Below are 24,960 nucleotides of genomic sequence, written 5' to 3' on the forward strand. Positions count from 1 at the left end.
CACACACACACACACACCCCCTATGTGTAAAAAATATCTTTACACCACTCAATATCAAAGCTATGAAAGACAGCAGAGGTCAGAGTAACAGCAGACCTGTTTTTGCCACGGCTACTTCACGCTGGAACTGATAATTCAGCACATAAAACGGTAGTACGGGATGGATGTGACAGATGGCGGTGGAATTTTTACAAGATATATCAAAGATCCACAAACCATAACGGTTACTGAAGGCTGTGACTCACCTCGGTGCTCCTGGGAGGTAGGGCATACGTTTGACCTCCAGCGTCGCTCTCAAAGATCTGAAATCAAGAGAGAGACAGTTAGAAGTACAGACATAGGGGCACCATAATGATTGACTCATGAACGATTAAGTGCCCAGCCACTTCGGCAACACAATATTAGACACACACAGTGCTATTATGTAGCTAATTAAAAACTACGTGCAGCGGGTGCAGCCCTTTGATACTGCTTCCAAACAGGCTCTGTAGCCTTTGAAGGTGCAATGGTGGAAATATGCTGTGTGTGTATGTGTGTGAATGTGTGTGAGTTGAGGTGGTGTGTATGGAGTGGTTTCTGTGTAGCAGAGAGATGAAAGGAGGAAACAGTCCGGTTACAGATGAGAGGAGGACAAGCTTTTCTCCCCCTCCACTCCATCTCCACATCCATCCAGTGTCGAAATTTCTCCGTCCTTGATCCATTCCATCTTCCTCAACCTCTCCCTCTCTACCTCCTCTCCCTGGCTTGTGATTCTAACGCGTGTTGGGCTAAGCCCGGTGCTAGAGGTGACTCTGCAGCCTCAGTGGGATTTAACAACTCTATAATACAGCAGACAGACAGAGCCATCCGTTATGTGTGCAACACCGGTCCTCGCTCAAACTGGCCGCCGTTATCAGGTTTAGCTGAGATACTTTGTCACCAGGGCAGGAGAGACGTGATAGGTGGCATGGCTGGCGACAGAAATGGGGCAATTTGTTCTCAAAATGGGTCTCAAAGGTGCTTGTATTCTGCTGTGAGTGTGGTGTGATAGTATGCACACTGCGCTAAAGAATTGGTGTGCAGAAGAGAGTTGCAGGATTACTTCTCTCTAAACACAATCCCAAGAAGTTTCCTTCACAAAAAGAGGGCTCCTGTTATGGTAGTACGAACCCTCGCCTGACCTCAGTACAGTAACTCTTCCTCCCCAACACGAGTACATTTATAAAGTGGCTATAAACAGTGCTGCTTCGCCGTAAACTGACTAATTTTAGAAAGCTTTACCAACTCTCCCACAAATCCTCAGACCTTTCTGGCCTACTTCCCACAGCCGACTGCCGGCCAGCTCCTTACTGTATACATAGCTCTCCTAAGACGGATGAGAGATGAGAAAACGAGAGGGAAAGAGATGGGGGTAGAGCACGACTTTAGGGCAAGGTTGTCGAGCGCGGCGTCGCAGTGGTAAATGGGATTTAGGCTTAGTCAACACAGATGAGTCAGTATGGAAACTGTGGGAGAAAGACCGCCAGCTAACGCTCTGATGTTTATGCTTTGAGAAATGGGGGGGTTTGAGAGAGAGGACGCAGCTGAAGGGAAAGAAGAAAAGACAAATGGCAAGGGAAACTAGGGGGAAGAGTGAGATGAAACTCTAGGTTTAAGAGATTAAATAAGGATAGAAGGTTGAGGCAAAAGTTGAGTGAGTCTGAGTTGGAAGGAAGGGGAGAGTAAAAGGGAAGGAGAGCACAGAAGGAAGATATCTTTAGAGTCTTGGAGAAAGCACGGTGCGAGAACCTGAGAAGGTAACAACAGATTAAGTGCATGGAGGAGAGTTGGCTCCTGAGACGGCCTCGCTGTCCAAATCCTGCCCGAGAACACGTGTCTCGTCAGCACCGCGGGAGAGAACAGCCAAGGAGCCAATGATGACATCTAAAATGGCCACAACTGAATTTCCCACAAGTCACAGAGAAAGGAAAACTGAAACTAACACCACAATGATCTTTCACAATTCCAAACAAACTGAGAACAAGAAAAAAAAACAGCAGATGTCCAGAAAAACTCAGCACTCTGAAAATCCCTTAAAGCACTAACCTGCCACCAGCTCTGTTCCTTATTAGCCTCTATGTAAAGAAAAAAATACCAGAAAAGCACTAAAATTAGTTTTTAAGAGAAGGGGGACCTGGGGAAAACAAAATAAAGGAAGGCTGTTTAATATTTAGCGTCTTTACACCAACCATCTGCTGGTTTCTGCAGGGCTGAGGAAAGGAGTGGAGAATGCCATCTACCACATATGGCTTTCAATAATTCATGTGTGTGCTGCAGTGCCACCTCGACCTTCTGCACTGTGAAATGTAACTGGGCCTCATTAGGCTGGCCGGCTGGAGTTCCCCCAGAAAAATAATAACACACAACACATACCTAGTCACTGACAGACGTGCGCAAATGCACAAACATAAATATCACAAGGCAGGTGGTGGGATGTGTGAGCTAGATAAGGGACAGGACAGGGAACATTATGTAAGCAGTCAGGAGTCAGGGATCACCTGCTGAAGAACATGATTGGCTCTTAACTCCAAAACAATACAACTCCATATTGGCTTCACAGCGTAAAGAAAAATGAAGGTAGATTGCTGTTTAATCAAAGCCACACTGCTCCTCTCTTCCTATGCTCTCAACTAACGAAGAGGTCTATAAAAGACTTGAGATGTGAGCGTTTCCTGTGGCGATTCTGAAAATAGACCACCAAGAGGAGAGTATTCTCCAGGGTGGTGGATTTCTGTATCAATAAATAACCCGCTTGCATGAGTCTAATTACTAACCTGAGAGGATTTTGACTCCCCCTCTGCACCTGGGTGAGGAATGCTCCACTGTTTATGTTGATGGGAGGTGTGCACTCAAACTTTGCAGGACACGGGGGGGAAGACGTGAGCTCATTTGTTTCTAATTAATAAAATCTCCTTAGGGGGGGAAATGTGCTGAAAGCGCTGCAAGACTGTACCAATATCTTTCTCTCTTTCATGTCAGCGCAGGCATTGTACGTCCAAGTAAGCAATAAGGCAACATGTTTTCAGGTTGTTTCATTAACGAATATGCACAATGAGCACTGAGGGTTTGAGTTGCGAGACACAGCTTTTCTCAGTGGTATGTCCCAGAGACTGTCTGTGTTCATAAGCATAAGTGTACCGTTACATTGTGTGCACGCGTGTGGGTCGTCGTTTTCCTCGCTAAATACATGAAGCGGGTGAGTCTGCTAATCCAGACCACCTGAAGAGTTTCATTATTCTGGGATTCAATAGAGATTATCTAGTGTCACTTCAAGGTCTAACTGCTTTCTGCACTGACAATAACACAATGCAAGGACCACTTTGCTACATCATCTGTACTGTTACTGTAAATAATCAATATCCTGAAGATTTCACGAAGTAGGAACTAAAATATAAACTGATATTCATTTGAGAAATCACTATCTGTAACAGTTTGGTACTTACATGGTATTGAAAGTATCAGTATTGTGTTCTTTAAATAAGCCACATCTGCGTGTGTGTGTTTCGGTAGTACCTGCGATGCAGAGGGCCTCTTTTCCCGGCCCCTCTTCGTAAGGTTGTCGAGGCCTTTGAGCGAGGAGAAAAGGCCTCTCTTGCGCTGTTTGTAAGTCAGGGACAATGAGCGTCTCCTGAGTGTGGCCTCATCTCTGGAACAGATCTGAACAGATACACACTATCAGGACCCCGATCATTTAGCAACAAAACGTTTCATCTAATCAGACCATCTTAATTAGGCTTATTTTCCTCCAGTAAAACATAAAGGGAGCGTTCGCGGCATGCTTTTTGAGTTTCAAATGATTAAAAGATTTTCAAGGTTAGTGTTTGACATCAAGTAAATTAAAACTTAAGTACCACGTAGAAAAAGAAATGTTAAAAAGCAGCTAAAAAAGACACACTGCTGGCCCTTTGATTCTTTATACTGCATGCATTCATTAATCATTCATCTGTCCTTTCCCAAGGCCTGTCTGGGCTTCCTTACCAGTGCATGGAAGGAGGAAACAGAGAAGATCCCCAGGCGTCCCAGGGTGGTTTTGGTGGGGCGGCTGGCGATTGCCAAAAGGCTCTTTGGGTTGGGCAGTTCTCCTCCTTGTAGACTGGCCAGGTAGCAGCGCATCCTAAACAGATCCATGTTAAACCTCTCCAGGTTCTGCTCCCACTGCTGGATCTGAAGGACAAGGAAGGGGATGATTATAATTATTAGATACATTTGCTAGAGGTTTTGAATCTGAATTTTCTGATTATTTTTGGGTGGTGGTTGAGAACAGAGAGTCAAGGGGAGGTAAAATGGGGGCTAGGAGAGGGGAGAAGGAGTGAAGGGAGCAAGAGAGTCAAAGAGGGAGATCCAGGGTCAGCGGAGTGCTTTCCATCATGCTGCAATTGCTTGCAGATGTTGGTGGCGGGTGAGGGTACAAATTGGTGGAGGCAGTACCTGATGGTGAGGGGGGGACTGCATATCTAGCAGAGGAGTGAGTTTAAGTGCAGTAAATCCTAATGCCCATTTTTTATGCAAGCCTAGAGAGAGCGGTGATGTTGCACAGACCACCCGTTAAACCTGCACCCCGTACATACACACAGTTTACAGCTGCATTCCCTCTGTCCCTGTTTGCACTATGTAAGCTATGAGAAAGTGCTTGTTTTGTTGGCTGGAAACTGGTTTTAACGAGAACACTCAAGTTAAACAACCCTCTATAACAACTGACTTTAATAGCTCTCGTCTGCACTGTGAGTTCATTTACAATAACGCACCCTATGGCGTTGTCCAATTAGGTCTCATTCACACTGATGGCATTCTTTAGAAACGAGGAAGAACAGGAGGGTGGTGTTTTTATGAACCTCTGACTTTTCATCTTAAACAAAGAACTTGTACAAAAATCACCAAGGGAACATACGGGGCTATGTCATGTGCTAAACCCATGGAAACGCCTATGCATGTGCAGGTGGCCTCGGTTAACAAGCCTTGAGTCAATGACGTTCAGCCATTATTCCCATTCCAGACTTGGACCATGAGGACAACTGCTAGGAATCCACAAGCACTGGTTAGAAAAAAATGACCTTGCACTTGGCATGTCTGTTATTTGAATAATTGGAACTGTTATCAAACAGTACAGTGAGGCATTAGTAATTCTCAATGCAAAAAACGCAGCCTTGCTCTACTCAGGGATTTCGCAGAAATAGCTTTACTTGGTCCGGTATGACCAGCTAGCAAACTTTAGAGAGAGATCCCTGTATATCAGACATTAGTGAATCGGTTTGCCAACTTGATGACTCGTCTCTACTTGTGCTACTGTTACACTGTGTTTTAGCATTTAGCATTATCTCGTAATTGTCACTTGTAGTGAAAAAGGTTGCACAGTCTCATTTTACTATGCACTCTTATTATGCACAGCTAATTACCAGCCCTTGCTATAAACTATAGAGAGATTTGGGGAACCCACATCTAAAAAGTGACATAAAATATGACAAAAGTTATTTTATGATATAGCATTTGCCTGGTTGGTATGGAGCACAGAGGCTTATGATTTAAAGGGACACGTGGATGACTTTTGTCTCACTTTAACTTGTGTAAAGGCCTTCTTGTCATGTCTAATTATTGGCATTACTCTGCTGAACCTGAACTGAAAGAGCTTGTACATAAATCCTCTGATAGTAAGTAAGTGAGCAAAGCACATTTTTTTATTGGGTCATTATATATATAACACAGTGTTCCGGAGAAACTGTGAATTAATTCCACTGGTAGTTTGAAGATGACTTTAGATGGCAAAGGAGGCATTACTGAGTAAATCAGATAAGCTCTTTCCTCAAAAGCAAAGACAAATTTAGGGTTTCTGCTTTGGAAGAACTCGTGTCTATGTATAACTGTCACACAAGATCCTAGCATGCCTCTGATTTACACGCCATCTGGATCTGTTTGTCAACAGTCAAATATCCGCATCTTCATTCAGGGATGTTCTAAAATAGTCCTGTGCATAAAATTCGATCTGATGATTCATGCCGGAGTGCATTACTGATGAGCAGAGTTTTTTTAATAGAGGCCTATATGCTGTCTATTGCTCCATGGGTCTAGCAGGCTTGAATCAGCGCAGTGAGACAATCAACCAACATCAGTGAAAAGCAAGGCATGTTCGGGCCCATCTGGCCTGCGTGCACAACTTATTTACATCCATTTCAGAGTCATTAAGCTCAGCAGAAATAAGCCTTTCTTTGAACAGATCCTCATCTTTTCTTATTCCCTCTCTTTAACATCTGCCCCCGGCTCTCTGTAAAAGCCCTAATGCATAATAAGTCTTTCAATGCAACTTGATCGTGGCGTGTCTGTGTATGTTAGCTTGTGTGTGTGTGTGTGAAAGGGGGCAAAGGCAGTCTTCAAAGAGGTCTCCTGGCACTGATTTGAGCAGACGTGGGTGGGGGTGGGGTACATCAAAGCAGTGCCCTGTTGGTCCTAGACAACCCCACCGAAACCTTAAAGCTATCATCAGCCTCAGGGCGCCTGTATCAGAGTCCTGTCCCATACCCTTCTGACCCTATCATTGGCTCTAACCCCGTCTGTCTCTTTGTCTACTCTGAGGTGGCATACTGGCTAAGTGGAAACAGATACAAGCACATAGTCTCGCAGTCAGGCAGAGACATCTCCACTGGTCATTACTGCAGTGAGCTGTCCAGCTTCTATCTCGCTGCTTCTTCATACTAACTATATAATAACATGCTCATAATTCCACTCAGGGTACTTAACCTAAAGACCAAATAACAGCCCTTCCACAACAGCTACAGCAGCAAATATGTAAGTGTCCATTTTACTCATGGACATGCAAACCCTTATGGCTACGCAGATGCAGGAAGTATAAATTTTCTTTAAGAGGCACTTTAAGTCACTGGCCACCTGAGTCGAAGGGGGGAAAAAGCAGACGGATTTTCCCACATTCCACAACAAACATTAATTTCTTGTAAAAGTATTTGGGTTCTAGCTAAGCTATAGGTTATGGGCTTTTTATATCCATCAGTAATCTGCTGTATGTGGGCTACAGCACAGTGCTCAGTGCTTTGGATTCTCCCCCAGGCTGTGAAGAGGAGGAGGAAGAGGATAATGCATGTTGAGAGCCCATTACTAGGAAACATCTGGAATCCCAATCTGATGCTCGGGGAGCGAGCTGCTCCCTTGGGCCCCTTCGCGATTGCGTTTGGGGACTAATGCATTTAGGCCATTTCACCCACCCACAGACAAAAATAAAGCACAAGCTTGTCACCACAGTCACAAAAACAGGAAAATTAAGTAGGGCACATCATGTGGTTGCTACATGTATCACATGGAATACAGACACAAAGAAGAGTCTAAAGATCATAACTTGGTGTGAAAAGAGCATATCGTATACCACCTGATCTATCAATGCTGACCTAATCCAGAGATTTAGTGTGAAATTTGTCCCCTGGGCATGTAATGTATAATGCAGTGGAAAATGCGATAGTGGTCTCCGATATGCTCAGTGATGGTGGTATTAATCTGAGCTAATGTCTCACTATCAGTATCATTATCACCCCCTCACCTGGTTCTCAATAGCCTTGCGGTTCTTGGGGTCGCTGACCACCGTCAGCTGCAGCTCCGCCATCTTCTTCATCTTCCCGTCCATGTCGATCTTCTGCAGCAGGCCACGGACCTGGCTCCGCAGCAGGCGCACCGTATCCTCCTTCCCCTGGCGCTTGGCCAGCAGCGAGGCACTGGCAGAATGGATGGCTGTCACCCAGTTCTCCAGGTCGGTCTGGTTGCTGGCCTGAAAGGGCAAAGAGGGACAGGGAGCTTGAATTGATGAAGTAGCAAGGCCAATATTTCCCGTTACAAGCTGGATTCAGAGATGTGACAGCTGATAAATCTGCTAGGATAGCAAATACACTGCTATTGTGTTATTCTATCATATATCACTATAAGCTGCAAGCTGGGCTTTGCTAAATCAATAAAAGAAAACTTGATTAATGGCGCCTCTATGAGAAAGCACAGGTTATGAACTGTTGCTGAAATTAAACATACATTTTCCCTGTTAATAAGCTATTACATGATTATCAATCTGTCTTCATAAGGCGATTCAAACAGAAGCAGCACGCTGAAATCAGCTGACCTGACTTTAAATTGAGAATGACTTCTGGTCAACAGGCCATGTGAATGGAAACAAAAGAATGAAACCCTGGCTGTCTTCAAGTTACAGAGCTGATTTTCTCCGCTTGCCTCTGGGGCCATGTCAGCTCCACATAGTAGTATTTTATTAGATGTAGGTCTGGACGCCGCAACGTACTGCAGTCTGGGAAGCTTGTAATCTTAACTGGAGGAGGCTGCACGGAAAGAGCTGAGGCTAGGCATGAATTTGGTAGTGATATGTAGGTCAGTAAGCACAATGGGCAAATAGGATGTGCTCTCAAGACCTCTTAGCTCTTTGCTCTAAAGTCACTCATATGCCAAAATTGGTCATTTCATATGCAACACTTGAGGGAAGGGAAGATAAAAAAGTGTCAAGTGTGCAATTGTGCACTGCAGTGTACGTGTTACTGTGTCGGTCTGAAAGAGATACATGTCAAATACATTCTGTGCTAAAACAGCGGCTTCTGTTTTTCATTTGTTTATTGGATGGTGCAGTGTTTTGCATGAGAACAAGGAAAACAATGTGGCAATATGTCCTAAAGGCTGAGAAAGTCACACAAGCACTTGGAAAAACGCTGACAATTGGAGACATTAGAGCAGGAAAAGCTATGGGAAAGCGCTTTATGTTGAGCTGCAACACTACACACCTATCATCCATTACACTCGGTAACATATTCAACAATGAACAACATCATTCAAAAGATTTATTGCTGATTATTACTATCTATCTACTAGCTATTATATACTATCCTAATTATGAGTAGAGTGAGACGGGCTTCACCTGGAAGAGGTAAACGTCTCCGTATGAGTTGCTGAGGCAGAAAACATTCTCCTTTTTCGGGTGCTCGGGAACTGCCTGGACGATGCTGTCCTCGGCCAGGAGAGCGTAGCGAGGGGACAACTCCTGCTCCGGAGAGCCCTTACCATAAGTCTCATAGAACAGCAATGTACATCCTGGAAAAGAGGGAGTAGAAATATAGACACGAAGACGGACAGATGGACACAATCGTGCGTTAGTTAGTGATGCAGAAAACATCTTTTAGTGTACATCATTAAGCCGAGTTTCTCTAGACTGTAAGAGTTTGTGGTTTCTACGGCTGTTGTATAATGTTTTACAGACAAAATGTCCTTGTAAAAACATCTAACAAATGAAGTTCTAAAGGACTGGGGGACATAGAAGCACAAAAGTTTTACATACTCCTAAAAGGCTACTTGGAATCATAAAAGTGGTAACACCATCCTTGCAAATACCTTTTTTGTATCTTCCAAGAGGTGCTCATCAGTAAATACTGAAAACCAGTGTCATAAAAGCAGTATGTGTACATACACACACATTTGGTGGCCTGAATTTTAAAAATAAAACCGCCTGTAAGCTTTTAGGGTAGGAGTGAAGCACAATCACTCAACAAGTGTGATTTCATGGTCAAGGACACGACTGCTTTTAAAAAGGAAAGCCCGGAGAACAAAGAGAAACCCACCTGCTCCTCAAAACTGAATTATAGAACAAAAATTTGGATAATCTACTTAACTTTGAGTTATTTTAAAACTACAAGTCAGCACATTCTTTGACTCAATTTCAAGGTGCATAATTGTTTCGCTGACTTGCACCCCTCCTTCCAGATTCGAGCTCACCTTTCAGGGTCACCCAGTACTGCTTCCATTTGCGGCGGGTCACCAGTTCCAGCTTCCTGTCCTTGTGCAAGGTGACCAAGGGTTTGAAAGAAAGCCAGCCGGCCCGTCTGACCACCCCCTGCTCCTTCTCAAACAGCATATCCAGCTGCTCCAGGGAGCCCTCAGCCGACTCGCTGCTGCTCTCCCCCTCTTCGGTGCCCGTGGATGGGTCTCTTCGCTCACCACTTCCCACTCCTCCCTGTCCAGTGCCAGTCTCCAGCTCTCTCATGAAGTTCTCGTAGATATTCTGGCGGACGGCGGCGCTTGCCGTTTGGTGAATTGCTCCTGACGATTGGGCCCTGGAGGCTCCTGGGAACCAGAGGATGCTGGAGACCTGGGAAGGGGAGCTGGTGTCTGCAGTCAGGCCATCAACCCCACTGTCAAAGGCATCATTCAGGTCCTTGTACCTGGTCTCCTGATAAGGCACAAAGAGGGGAGAAAAAGTGACAGGAGCATGAGAAGCTGGGGGGTGAAGGGCAGAGCATGTGGGGGAAACATAAAATTCCCAAATTAGCTAACAGAATCACTGTCCTACACTTAGGCAAAAACATCTGTTCGCCCCCAGATACACCTCTGTATATACAGCAAAGCTTACACTGAGACAAAATCAAAGTGTGTTCCTTCTAATTAGCCCAAGGCGCTGCAAAATTGAAGGAGAAACTTTTGAAAAATCCAGTCAAACCACTCGAACCTACTTCAAAGTCTGCATTACAGTCTCTAAATCTTTCGCTAGGCTGAGAAAGTGGGACAAATTTCCTGTGATGGCACCTGGGAGGTTGGAACCCTCCAGGCTCAGACAATTTCACGTCATTTGAGGACTGCTGTGGCTTCCCAATTCCCCAAATGAACACTTGATGGAATTGCACTCTTTCGAGCCTAATGACAGCCTATCTACACTTGACTAGATTGCAGCATTGATTCTGCCCCTGGCAACAGACTGGAGAGCTCTCAACATGCAGACATACAGTATGTGCCGTCATACCATAGCTCATCCTCCATCTTTGTTTGTTCCCGAGTCTCACTGAGCTTCATCCATGTCTTCCCCAAACTAAGCGAATAATTAAAATTCGCCAAAATCATTAGCAAAAGACTGGAATAGTGCTCAAAAGCATATTCAACGTCTTTGTTTTTTTGGAAAATAATAGCAATATAATCACTTATTGATCCCTGCAGGGGTATTTTCTTCTTGCATCCTGTAACCAGACAACTCAGGGCCCATGTTCAGCTACAGGGCAGCAATGAACCCTTTGAACCCACAGTGTTCAGTTGAGGACAGCCTTCGTTTAACCATTACATCCACCTGCCACCATGAAACACACAGTATTTGTTAAATACAGTGGTAGGAAAATTTGTTCTGAGGACAGGGTGGGTCTTTTCCAGCTTTCCCTAGTTTCCTTTAGCTGGCACGGCCCGAATGTATCCACCCTCTCCCATTTGTCTTCCAGCTGCTTTTCATTACAAGCAGGTTCTTGGTCTTTGCCATTAGGGTCACGGTGTGACCTTTAAACCCACAACAGAGCCAGGGAGTCCAGGTGGAGGGGAACCAGAGCTGGAGGTGCTCCTGATTTTGGTTGACCTGCTGAAAGAAGCACTGTGAGCAGGCCTTGGAGGAATGTGCAACGGAGGTTTGGCAGTCAACAAAATTGCCCCCAGAGGCATTAGGAAATTCAGTCCCATGACCAGACTGAAGCTCCTCAGTCACTTTAAGATGAACTTGTTGCAGAAAGAGAACCCCCATTTGCCTAAATTGTCCTCAAACTATGTCAAGCTTCAAAGGAAATGTCTTCTTTGCATTTATCTTTAAAACAGAGCCCGGCCAATTACAATCCAAGCAATAGATTGTGTTGTCTTTGAGCATCCACACCTCAATTCAAAAGGAAAAACAGCCTTCTATGGGGTTTATTTCAGGAAACAAAGACTGAAGTAAACTTGGGTGCAAGCTTGCCCCCCTAAACAGTCAAGCACCAACACATGACAGATTAGCGTGGCATTATGGCAAGCAGGAGATTTAGAGGCAGGCATTACTAATGTAAAGCGAAAGCTGTGCAACACTTAAAATGAATACTGTCAGTCTACTGCATATTTGTCACTACAGGGTCGAGTGACAGTGTCAAGGCAAAGCGTCTCATATATTTCACTTAGCATTCTCTGCTGTTTAAGCACAAGGAGAGGCTCACAAATTCTTACTCCAGCAAAGAAAGAAAGGCCAACTGAATGCAATGATTGTTCTGTTTTGTCCTTTGGTTTGTTGTCAGACCCAACTGACTGAACACCAATCCCTATTAGCAGATCTACTCTCTAAGGACTGTGAGGAAAGCCCAGAAAATCGGCACCACACAACAGCAAGAACAAACGTTAAGTCATTCATTAACATTAGAGGAGGGGTGGGGTTAAATCTTCAGCTAGGATTTAGTTTCACTCTAACAGAGCCTCTCAAAGGCTTACAGCTATTCTCTTGGCAGTGCCCAAACAGCGTTCTTAAAAGTTTTACAAGGCAAAGCTAAACGAATTAATGCAGAAACAACTGCTTTCAAGCCTCAAACACAGAGAGGGACATGAGTTCAGGCTCTGTTTCATCAAATGTTTTATGTCAAATTAAAGCTATTAAGAATGTAGTGTTTCGAGGACTAAATCACATGGTTCATAAAATCCTGTGCAGGCAACATGCAGATAAGTTGCGGTTATTTCCAACCTATCCTCTGACCTGTGCCTGTATAGTACAAGTATCATTTTACTACTGGGAAAATCAGCTGCCTGATCTGTCTCACATGCTGCTATTTCACCGTAGTCTGCTGCATTCCCAAATTTCTATGCACTTCAATCAGCCTTGAGTTCACTTGAACCCTTCAAAACCTTTTTAAATAAAATGCAATTTTTGGGCTAATGACGACTAAGGCTAAAAAAACACTTCAAGCATTCAGTTAGATCGACACTCACAGCCTACATGTACATCTGAGTGAGCCATAAGAGCTAAAAACGTTAAAATTCAACTATTGTACATTCAAAAATAAATCACAATCAGTATTCAATAATACTTAAGATGTACCCACCCAGATACAGTCATCATGGCATCTGCACATCAGCCCCCAACTTCTCTTCCTCGGAGGTTCATCCATGTCTTACATTGTAATAGACATACCTCTCATCCTCGTTCCATCCTCACAAAAACAAGACCGAGCACTGGCTGCCTTACAAATTTCATTTTGTGCTGCCCCACTGGGCCCTGTCCTAAGACAGCTGGTGTTGTGGGACTAAAGACCAGAGGACGGCGGTTGGTTCCTGGCTATGCCAGGACCACCGCTGTGGCTCACGATCAAATAAACCTTGCCAGACAGGAAACTGTGTGTGGCTGTTACTGATGCCCTCTCCTGTTTACTAAGCTGGCTCTAAGGCTAGAGGCAACTACTATCTTACTATGTACTGAGTGCTTAAACTAGGAAGGCTATAAGTTATGGGGCGACTACGAACACCACACATATGCAACCTATTGTTTTTTACGTACCATGAAGGTAAGATCTCTGTATGAACCCTGTGAGTGATAAAGCCATGTCAATATTATTTTTAAATGCAAAGCACAAGACTAAATCAGTATGATCCCAAAACCCATTCTGGCCCATCTTACCTGAGACTTCCTCTTCTTGCGGCTGAGGCTGCCTGTCCAGTCACTGAGACGTCTGATGCGGTTTTTGATGGAATCTTTCTTCTGGAAGCCGAAATCAGCTCCAGCCTGCTCCTGGAGCTGTTCCTGGTCAGGATACTGGTCCAGATCCTCACTTAAGGTGTGGGCTTTGGGCCTGCGACAGGGCAGGGTGTATGATGAGTACTGGCGAGCCTCAGGGCATTCTTCCTCTAGTGGAACATCTAGGACTGATGCAAAAGAGGCTCGGTGTGGCCTCTGGCCTGGTGGAGGTTCTTGTAACTGGGAGGACAGGTCTCTGGCTGTGGGAAAGGTAGCAGCCATTGTGGAGTCCTTGTAGAGGTCTGTGATGGACACAGGGGGAGACTGTTCAATGAAGGAGTCCAGCTGGTGGACAGGGGAGTGTACTAGGGTCCTGCTAGCAGAGCAGGGTTGTTCCTGTTCACAGAGCTCCGTGCTGGGCCCCCAGGGAGAGTCATACCAAGAACCATCAGAGCTCAACGAGCTTCCCTTGCTTGTTCTGGCCGTGGAGGAGGTAGAGGCTGGCGGTGGGCCACTGCGGTGGCCATCCTGCCTACTACCACTTGAACCAGGCAGACTGGGAGTGGAGGCAGCCTCCAGGTTGGGAGAAAACTTGAGGAGCTGTACGGGGCCGGAAGCCTCGTCCAGGAGCAGGGGATTGCCTGAGGTGTTAGTGAACTCCACCCTGAGACTGCCATCCTTCTTGATCACAACCCGTGGGCTGCTCTGTTCCTCTAAAGCCTCATGCTCATCACTGTGCCCATTCAGGGTGTGCCCATTAAGTTCAGCACCATATGGATTATCTTCGTAGTCATCTGATATATGTCGCCTGCGTATACCGCATCCAGGCGATCGATGCCAGCGATGCTCACCTGGGCTGCCCCTCGCTCCCTTTGAGACATAGTCATAGTGCCTAGGGGAGTAAGGCTGCCGGGTTTTAGGAGGGGACAGACAGCTGCGGCCAACACACCTGGCCTTGTACCCTGAGCCTACTGGGGCACTTTTCCACCATGTATGGGGAGACAGAGCATCACCCTTGCCTGAGCGGAGCTTCAGTGAGCATGGCTTTGGTTTGCCAGGGAAGACAAAGCTGGTGCCTTTGGGGCCCTGGATGCTATACTGGCTCTCAGAATTTCCCATCACTGCCTGGAAAATAAATAAATAAATAAAGGGAACAAACATAATGTTACCAGCATTATGCTACTGGAAGATTCACAGTACTCACGCATAAGGCAGTATAATATATATGACATGGTATGACATAATGCTAGCTCATCAGAGACGTAAAATTATCGTATTACTCATAAACAATAATGACTACACTCCTATAAAACCATACCATACACACATATAATCATTTAATTTGCAGTGGCTGTTTCCAGAGTTAAACAGCAGCACGTTTAATATCTTCCTTATGCCTTTCAAAGAGAATAGCTATAAGTAATTCTATCACATCTGGTCATTAACCTGTATGGTTTACCCCCCCCCCATCTCATTTTACTTCTTTCTTCCATTGTTTCTACAGAAAGTTCAGATGAACAGGTTTAGGCTGTCATGGTTGTTATGTGTGACGGAGTTCAGGACAATGAAAAATCACTTCCAGACTGTCCACAACACTCTTACATTAGTGACAGAGAGCCGTGACCAGACAGACACTGCTGGGGCGGCAAGAGGCCAGTACTGTATCTGTTGCTGTCTGTGATGTGCTTACATAATAGGTAAAACTAAATACCTTCAACAATCATCAAGTCAATTAGCACACCAAGTAGATTAGGAACATGTGGAAGGGATAAAACACCCTAGGTGAAGGTGCTATAATAAAAAGAAATCCTTTAAAAATGTCCAAATAGTGACAGTTTTAAAGGACCAATGTGTTTGAAGTAACACGCATTTGAATGTGTATACCAAGGAAGCGTTCTAAGTTCAGAGTTAAAGATAATCAAGTATAATATTGACAACCCAGATATGAAAGCCAGAGTTTGTTGACTCACCTGTCTGAAAGTCTCTTCTCAGATTGGAGCTTCTATGTGCAAGGTCCTCTCCGCCTCATTTCTTAAAATAAACCGATTCCTTTGTCGTCTGGCTCATCTGAAACACAGAGAGAGGAGTTGACTTAGCTCTACAGGACTATAATTTACCACGTGTTAGAGCTTCATGTTTGATAACACGTGTGCCAGTTAAAGAGTAGACCTAATCCCCGGCATTTGGGCGAGGACAGTGTTTGGTAGGCGGCACTCACAGGGATAAACAAAGCCAGTGTAATACTGAAACAGCATGTGTGTGAGTGTTTTACATCTTCTGTATCTGGAAAAAAAATTTCTAATTGGCAGATTTGCAAAAAATTATTCTGCCAATATCCCAGAGAAGAAAATATTTCCTGCAGCCCTAAAAGTATCAACAAGTCCGATGAACTTAACTCCAACCAAGTTCCCATTAATATCACATCAACCAAGCTTTGTGCTATGCAAGACAGCACAGTACAGTAGTGCCACCCTGGCGCTACAGTATGACTAGTTTAAAATTTCACTCCACCCCCTAAATCCAACTCTCCTCAATAAGCCATCCAAACCAAACATTAGTAGCATTTTTCCACCTCCCCACAAGTAAATGACGTCGTCTTTGATCGGGGTTGGGAAAGTTTTTGAAAGCCAGCTACAGTTTACCCGTCTGTTTATTTTTAAACATTGGAATCCAAGCTCGCTCCTTTTTTTTCACTAGTCACCGCCAAATTTGTCCAGGGGCAGGATCCAAAACCAGAAACGGCTGAGGAGCGCTCTTTTGCGGAGGCACCGGGCATCTTCTGAGAAGCAGTGTGACTGTGTCTTGTGTGTGTAATATAACCCACTTACATGCGTGTAGCGCACACTCCAGGAAGGCTTTGAAATAGCGCTAACTCTACTAAGCCTCGCAGCACACGTACAGCATGTGTAAGGTTACAGTGTAAACACCCCCTGCCAAAAGCCCTAACCTTCAGGATTAAGTGATCTGCAGCATTAAGAGTTTATCTGCTCTTGCTTGGATGCACCTTGACTGTGAGGTGAGATTAAATAGTGTTGACTGACTGAGTAAATGGACTACTGTAAAAGAGTGTGTTTAATACATGAAGTTCAGAGGAAAATTCCAGCGGGCTGAAACATTTTTAATGTAAAGCAGACGAGGCACTAGATCCCAATGTTTTTGGTCGGGGGTGCAAAGATCTAGACTAATGTTACAATTAAATCAAACATGACAAAGAGCCACACAAGGAAATCATTCTTCTTTAAACTGTTTAGAATGAGTGTAAAAAAGTAGCACTTAAAAAGCTCAGTGGAAACTTGGCCGGAGGCATGTTAGGCCTGGTAATGAACTTGAACCATTTCTCTGAGCTGATCAGAGGATTAACCAAACACTTGCTTCGTTCCTCAAGAGTTAGGTTGAACCAGATAGGGAGGATATTGAATAGAATCAGTGCTGATACAGAGAGAAATTGTCTAGGCATTATAACCCTGAACCCACCTATCCCAGCAGCTTTCTGTCTGTAACCCACGAATGATTTCCAGCTTTGTCATGCTAGTTGAACTGGGGCCATGGTTCACATAAACCCTAGGAAAAGCCAAGCCAATAGTGCTTATAGATGCACGGTCAACTGCACTCAACTGATCCGACTCTAAGCATTTGAGTCTCTTTCATTAACCTAGAAATCTGTTGGAAAACTGTCATATTTTCTTACTCAATTCCCTTTCCATCCCGTGTCTAAAATTCTTACTATGCATACATCACCTAATCCTTGGAATCTGTTAGTATCACTAGTTCCCAAGAAGCATAGCAAGCAGAAGAACATCTTGGAGTTTGTCTCATATTTGGAAGCTATAAAGTGAGAGTAAAATGATTTTAAGACTTTCAACACGAATGGAGAGACTAAACAATGCTCTCTGTGGAGGAAAGGCCGAGAAAGCAGCTGCTGACAACAGTCGGAGTCAGCATAAAGCTGGTTGTCGAACTTGTCAACATGACTGCCTTCTTTTAACACCACCGCTGACGCTTTTCTTGCAAAGTTTATTCACGTAGCGCAGCGCTGTGCATATGAAAGGCTCAAAGGCGTGCCAACACACAAACCTAAAGACACACACGTTTGCCTTCTGCTGCGACTTGAACTGGAGTATTGTGTGACTGTTTCGGGAGAACAACAAGACAAGTCTTCCTTTTAGCTGCAAACCACTGCGCCCAGTCTGAACTCTCCCTCCCTCTTCCCCTTCAGTCCTCTGTTCTCGTCAATAGGCTTCATACGGGCCATCTGCTCAGGGGCCAAGGGACCACTGCCACCCTAATGCTCCTCGCACACACCCCATGACCTGGCATTCTTCTCAGGCTGCCCCTGGGTGACTCCCACGTAAGCTCCATGTTTAGTCTGGCACAGTGTGTATCGTAAGTCTGCAGCTCAGGCGAACGGTAAGGAATGGGCCACACCTCGACATGGTATAAACACAGTAGGTACATCATGAAGGCAGTGTGTTAAGGAAGTCTTTTTTCCTACATGAAGACCACCATGCATTTGTTGAACAGGAGCTACAACCTCCCTCACAAACACAGAGTCTGGAGAACTGCGTTTGCAACTCTGACCCTTGTGTCCTTGAATCTAAACTTGAAGAGCAAAGCTGGAGGAACAAACTATTGACACAGCAGTGTGAAACACAGGCCGATTTCCCCGGAGAATTAACACAGGAATATCATGATGCTGTTAATGCAGTTTTTTTTACCTACTCTGCCATAAAACACTGGGGATACAGAAATCTTGCTGGACTTTTTCAATGGTGTCCCAAAAGAGTGTATTCAGTAGAGCAATAATGCTGAAGATACAGGATAACCATGTGGCGCAATGCTTAGTTAACATGTGGTTCTGGTGGAAGAAATAATAAAAAATGCAATAACAGATTAAGCGGCCAAAATCATCACACACAAAATAAAGTACTGGCTTTCATGCTTTTTCAATTATTAATGCTGTGAATGAGGAACTATGAGGTCATTTGTTATTGGTAGTGACTGCTAACACAATCACACTGCCTTCCTCCTGTCAAATCACAGCCCATGGGACTTGTCTCTTATCACTTTCCTCTGGCGCTGTAACAACAGAGCTCTTAAAGGAGCAGCGAGCCTAAAGCTTCGCTGTTTTAGACACTGCTTCAATTCAAACTTATGCAAAACAACCCACAAGTTGTTTCGGCACAAAAACATCAACAGGAAGTGAAGAAAAGAAAATAGTGGAGCCAAAGACCAGTCCGTCTCCTGCTGAGTTTTTGTCATATAAACCAGATTTAAAGTATCTTGCGGTTGTTTGCTTATGAGGAGAAATGTCTATCTATGAATCACTCGCTGAAAGCCCATATTACTGTGTGGTGGATTCAGCCAAAGCCACCAAACATCCATCACAGTGCTTGTTAAGTGTCTTTCGGAGTTTTTCATTATACATTTAGAAGCTCTGCGCCTGGCCCCCGACCAAAAATGACATGGCGGCCTCCTGAAAGATTTATACACGTATGCCACTGTCATTCCACAGTGATGCCAGGAAAATGAAAACGTTCCCAAACGCTTTCATACAATGTGCTCGCACTGAGCAAGCATCCAGTGACTTCAGGATGAAATACAAAGTTAAAACAAGGTGGGAAGTTTGTCAAACTCAGTTATTGTCATGAGTAAACTCTGAAACACACAGCAGCAGAATTGATAAAGGCTGAAATAGTGAAGGGTCACTTTGTTGTATCTTCATTTACAAAGCTACATGTGGCAGGCTTTTACAGCAAGGCAGACCATGCACTAGAGATAAAACCTAAAGAACAAACTGCTATCAAACAGATACAGGTGGAAACTAAACAGCACTCATACATGCAAACACACAGTGTAACCCACACCTGTGGATCTGGACAATGGGAAATACAATGCAACCTCTTCACCCCAGCCTCCTCTTAATACAGTAAACATGAGAAACAAAGGGAGAGAAAGATAAAACACAGAGCCCATAACATCTCTTACCTCTGTGGCCCGGGCTTTAATCTAACAGCTCTTTGAACAGCTTGCAATGGAGAAATCTAGCTGGTGTTCTCTGATCTCAAACTGGATTCTCCCTGTGAAGGCTCGTTGAGTCTTAAAGCAACATACACACCGCATCTGACTCACACACCCAAGACACACTGGAGGACACGTGGAAACTCCCTCCCGGCTTCGAAACGGCAGCAAATCACAATCCTCCCGGGGTAACCCTGGGTAACGGAGAGCGCCAGGAGGAAAAGCAGGAGAGCTGGGAGGAAAAAGTGAAAAGTTCTCAACAGAGGAGCTCTCACAGAATGAGATGCAAGGGTGTTTTATAGCTCTCATCCATTTAGAGTCTCCACTGCAAAAAAAGGCTCCACTACTCCACAGTGTTGTTTTTCCTATATGCTGCTTTTCCGTTGGCTAGGAGGAGGATGCAGGGCTTGTTACAGGCAAGTCGGTTTTCCATAGCTGTTTGAGGCGATTGGGCCAGACAAGCTGGCGTAAGTTTGCTGCAGCGCTGCCTGGGAGGCACTGGGGAGGGCGCAATGACTGGAGCTCTTGTCTGACCCTAAATACCACAATGACCCAAGGTGGAGGCCAGAGAGGCAGCCAGCTACTGGGGAGACAGAAAGAGAGAAAGTGTGTGCGTATGTGTGGAAATTACACGGGAAAAACAAAGTTAGCGACACGGCTAGGCTGTTTGAAAGTTTGCAGGGGCCAGAGGGGCCGAATGTGCATCTCATTTTAAGGAGGTAATTAAAGCGCCAAAAAATGAGTCAAAACCTTGCCTGGAATTAAAATTTCTGAAATTAACTCAAAGTGTTGTGACTAAGCCTCATCTCGGAGGAGACAAACTTGAGACCGCCGTCGGTCTAAAAACACACACATGCCTCCATTTGTCTATGGTTCACATAGCTGTGGTCACACAGTCAAACTGGACCCATTCAGAAAGCCACACCAGAACACAACACAGCATCAGAACTGGACAAAGAGTGCCAGACTGTTCCTAAAGCTGCTCCCAACTCTCTTGCAAGCTAGTTGTTTATTCCAGAGAAACTGAGTGAATATTATTGGTGTTCAGAGACATTCACTGAAACCACTCCTACAAATGGAAAACATGAGAGCCTATTTAACTACAATCGGGGTTCTTCTCTAGAAATTCATCTGGGTCTGAATGGCTATTCAAAGTCATGACCATGCCACGCTCTATGAGCAGCTGTGGAATAGTCTTCCATCAGCCTGCTGCTTGACATAGAGACATCAGCTCCAAGACCCAATATTAGCAGCGTTCACCAGGGCTAAACATTGTTAACAACACAATAGTCCCCGTGGCATAGTCTGAGCTCCTCTCAAAGCCCTTTGTTGGCTATAGATGGAGGCAGCTAAAAGGTTGGTCAACAACACTCTGAAAAGAGCAAGGCCCAGAGAAAGAAAGAGAAGGCAGGGAGGGCTGCTGTGATGCATATTCATATAGAGCAGGTGCTGGGTCTAATTCCACATGGCCAAATGGTCTGACCCGTAATTAAGACCAATTAATGCCCCAACAAGCTCTCCCGAGCCAAATGAAGTCCCTCGATATCTAAGCTCTGGGCAACTGACTCATGCACACATCTCAACGGAATTTCCATTCACATGTCTGCTGAACCAATGCTGAACTTGTTAGTGGAAGCTGAAAGTCACATCGCACTACATCATAACAATTACTTAGAACTGATGTGTCATTCTGCCTGAGTGTTCCTTACTCAGGAGTAACCAAGTGTAGCACAGGAAGTACAGGGGAAAGGCGTATCCAACAGGCTTTCAAGTGGAGGAAATCTGGAGTACTACCGTTGTATGCGTGGTGACACAGAGCTTTGCTTTGGGATAAAGCCTTTTGAACACCAACAATCCCGACTGATAATGAGGTCTAGATGACCCCTGATGGCCTTTCTGTCGTTCAGCCCGTACAGAAATCTTGTTCTCCAATTTGCACCCACAAATACGGCTAAAGTTGGCCGGATGGTGGTTTAGCTAAACCAATATCAGGCCATAAAGCAAGCTGATAAATTATGCCAGCCAGTCGGATGGTCCATCACTAAGGTCCAGACTGTGCGGACATTCATGGTGAATGAATCTTACTCACTTTGTTTTTTTTCATGAAACTTTTAGACAAAAATTGTGCACAAATTCATGTCCCCCTCAGGATGAATTGCTCTAACTATTCATTCAGTGCCATCAGTAGGTAAAAATTAGAGTTTGTCCAATACCTTGTGTTATGCATGCTAATGTGCGCTGGTATTATTTTTATTGTATGGAGCTGCACATTTAATCTTATTGAACTTGTGTGCAATGACATTAAAGATATTCTATTCTTAACTAAGATGGTGAATGTTCTTCTTAGCATTAGCATGTTAGCATTGAGATCAAAGCACTGCTGTAGGCCTAAGCACTGCCTCACAGAGCTGCTAGCCTGGCTCTTGTCTTGTTTCTTCACAATTAGTTGCCTTAGCCAATTAGCTGATTGAAAGACAAGAAACTATTTTGATAACTGATTAATAATTGAAGTAATTTATAAAGTAAACATTCCACAATTTAACATGTATTATGATTATTATATTATTAATGATTCATTGAATAATCTAAGTGTTTACTGTCCTTTTTAGTATAAGTATTACGTAGGGAGCAACTCTACAAATTCACATAAATTATGTCAGAATTAATCTCAGACACATTACTTGCAATAATCCAACTCTCACTGGTTGAGTAATGCACGTGGGGCCGTGCTGACGAATGCAGTGCAGAAAAGGAGCAAAGGAGAGTCAGAGGGAGAAAAATGAATTTTCAGTCAGCATGCTAATATTTCTTGTGTCTCTAATAAACAGCATGATGGAGCTGGAGGCCGCTTATGGTTTGCTGCCATTGATTATCCTGCTCACTGGGGACTGCAGTCTGCGGCAATTTGTGAATGAAAACCTCCTTTGGGAGGAACTTAATTGCTCTTAATTACTCATTTTAGCAGAGATTATTACACTGCCTCACACAGAAACCTGCACTTAAATATCAATGGCCTAGAGATGCATTAGAAATGATTACTAGATGGTGGGAGGAATGGGGGGCGTAGACTGATGGAATTTACTTAAGCTGGGATGCTTTAAGTCAGGGTGAAAGGTCAAGTCTTTTGTTTGGTGGTTGGCCTCCTCCTCTCAGAGCAACTCCACCACTTTAACAATTCAACAGTTGGGGGGTTATTTTACAGGCGAATACAAATATTTTCTTAAAACATCTTCGCATATAAAAAAAGACAGTCGTGAAGTTTACTTTTGACAGAAGTTGTTTTTCCAAAAGAACACAATTTAAATGTGAAAAGTGTGTAACACAAAAATAATCTGCAAAATGCAAATATTAAAAATGTCATTCATGTTCTGTGACATTCAAATCATTCAAAGGTTATCCCTCCTACCACCTATCCTCTATTCTTCCATCTCCACCTCCTCATCCCTCTGTCCCATACAGTGAAATCTCTATTTTCTGCCAGCCTCCCCCTGCTGTCAGCCCAGTTCATTTTCTACAGATCGCAGCTCCTGTCAGACAAGGCAGCCCAAAACACAGAGAGTCCGACACGACTTTAAATTAACCAGGATATGCCGCTGCGTGCATGCTCCCTGCGTACAAAAGATTGGTGATGTGTGGCTGTGTGTGTGGGTTAGTGTTTGTAGGAGAGTACAGCGGCAGTGTGAAAATGGGAAAAATGAGAAATGTGGTGCAAACAGTATCTGATGCTTTGTTTAGGGGAGACACTGACTCGGAACATCCTCAAGGGGGTGTCGGTCCCCATCTGCTGCCTTTTAGTGTGTTTTTGAATGCCTGTGCACTTTTACATGTGCATGCTTTGAGTGGCAGAGAGAGGAATAGGTTAACAGCGCTCACAAAAAGATAGCGTGTGCGAGATCCAGCAAACAGCTGGAAGACTGCAGGTGCAAATCAGCTTTCCATCAGCTTCTCTGCTAATTAAGCAGCTTAATGGGCAGAAGAAGGTCATTTTGAGGGTTAAATCTGTGAAGGGAAAAGTCACAGACACGCACACGCACACGCACACAAACACGTACTTGAACTTGATCCAGAGCTACAAAATCTGGCTTTCAGATTCACTGATATATCCACAATTTAGCTGGATTGATTTACCGATGCAACTATTATGCTCCTACACACACCTAAACATCTGTGCTGCAGCAGAGCAACTCAGCCAAGTTGCTTCATGCCAAACCGTCTAATCAAAGCAGAGCTAAAGCAGAGCAAGCTATTAGAGCCCCTGTCTTCAAGCTGTATAGTTAAAAAGAAAATGCCTGGAGGTGATGGTAAAAGTAATAGAATGAGTGACAGGCAGTGCATACAAACCATGTGGAGTCTTTAGCAGCCACAGGGCTAGATACGACACCACGAGGCTCCTGGGAAAACAAGAACACACCCGGCCCTGCCCAGGAAGACGGGGGCAAAGCACTACAGCTTCCTCGCACAAAGGGGAAGGAGAGATACCTAATTATCTCCCCGCCGATAAGAGATGGGGAAAGAAAAGTGCCTTTGAGGCGGAGAGAAGAGAAAAGAGTAACGACATTAGCCGTTAACCTTCAGGAAGGTAAGTTTGAATCTCAGGAAACTTAGTCAAAGACAAAAACCCTTTTCTCCTCCTCAACTTTTAGCCAAAGCTCACAGTGACTTTGTATATTTTGCCAATGCCCGCATAACACACCTGCATTAAGCACATTCGCAAACTGTATGATTCCACTGGAAGTGACTGTGGCTGTCCTTTGTGCGCTGCAGGACAATCTGTCACACACTCCGTGGTGTGAGCTCTAGTGATTAATACGATCAGCCCGCGACTCACTCACTCATTACCATAGCCATAGCCACTGTAGTGTACTGTGGTAGTGATGTGAGACACAGTCCAGGCTCCCTAAGGTGATCCATCAGAGATCATTGACCATTGCAGTACAATATCAGTCACGTGGAGCCAGCTGCTAGAGGTCACACAGAATCACCAGAGGTTTCAGGGAAACAATGAGGTACTGGGGATTTGGGAGCGGGTAGAAGTGTGTTTGTGTGTGTGTGTGTGTGTGTGTGTACAGTAATCGATGGAAAGAAAGGAGAAGTCGCACAAACATATTCAAAACCATGAACACACATGCAGCATCAATCACAGGACTCAACAGGAAAGAAAAACCTATTGAGGGAGCAAAAATCGATTCATCCATGGCTTGAAAAGGACAAAACGAATCGCTCAACGTGCCCCAGACATGAACTAGCATGATAAAAGCTGTGCCTTCTACTCAAAATGAATGCTGCTCTATCTGGGGTAGTAGGGCAAACAACCAAGTCTGGCTTTATCCCAGCAGACACACACCAACACACAAACCACACACACACCTGCTAAACTGGCACGTACTGCTGCAGGGAAGGGCCAAACAGTCTGCATCCAGATGCTCTCTGGGTATATGCATGTGCATATGTGT

General features: G+C 44.5%; 1 protein-coding gene across 5 annotated transcripts in view; it reads right to left on the reverse strand.

Annotated features, from left to right (window-relative positions):
• tiam2a (TIAM Rac1 associated GEF 2a) overlaps positions 1 to 24,960 on the reverse strand; it is a 96,290-nt gene that overhangs the window by 37,231 nt on the left and 34,099 nt on the right. For 2 of the 5 annotated variants that reach the window (XM_035674761.1, XM_035674759.1), the window contains exons 2-10: positions 15,460 to 15,556; positions 13,433 to 14,614; positions 13,313 to 13,339; positions 9,772 to 10,225; positions 8,921 to 9,093; positions 7,556 to 7,780; positions 3,997 to 4,182; positions 3,532 to 3,675; positions 246 to 302 (exon numbers count right to left, since the gene is read on the reverse strand). In XM_035674761.1, coding sequence (XP_035530654.1) covers positions 246 to 302; positions 3,532 to 3,675; positions 3,997 to 4,182; positions 7,556 to 7,780; positions 8,921 to 9,093; positions 9,772 to 10,225; positions 13,313 to 13,339; positions 13,433 to 14,608 — 2,442 coding nt within the window. In that variant the 5' untranslated portion in view covers positions 14,609 to 14,614; positions 15,460 to 15,556. Of the gene's footprint in view, positions 1 to 245; positions 303 to 3,531; positions 3,676 to 3,996; positions 4,183 to 7,555; positions 7,781 to 8,920; positions 9,094 to 9,771; positions 10,226 to 12,860; positions 13,026 to 13,312; positions 13,340 to 13,432; positions 14,615 to 15,459; positions 15,557 to 19,474; positions 19,881 to 24,960 lie in introns of those variants that run through there. The other 3 variants (XM_035674762.1, XM_035674763.1, XM_035674764.1) reach the window with 3 other exon arrangements.

The sequence above is a fragment of the Morone saxatilis genome, unplaced genomic scaffold (genome assembly GCF_004916995.1).
Source record: "Morone saxatilis isolate NCDOM2014 unplaced genomic scaffold, NCSU_SB_2.0 Contig3, whole genome shotgun sequence".
Taxonomy (NCBI): domain Eukaryota; kingdom Metazoa; phylum Chordata; class Actinopteri; family Moronidae; genus Morone; species Morone saxatilis.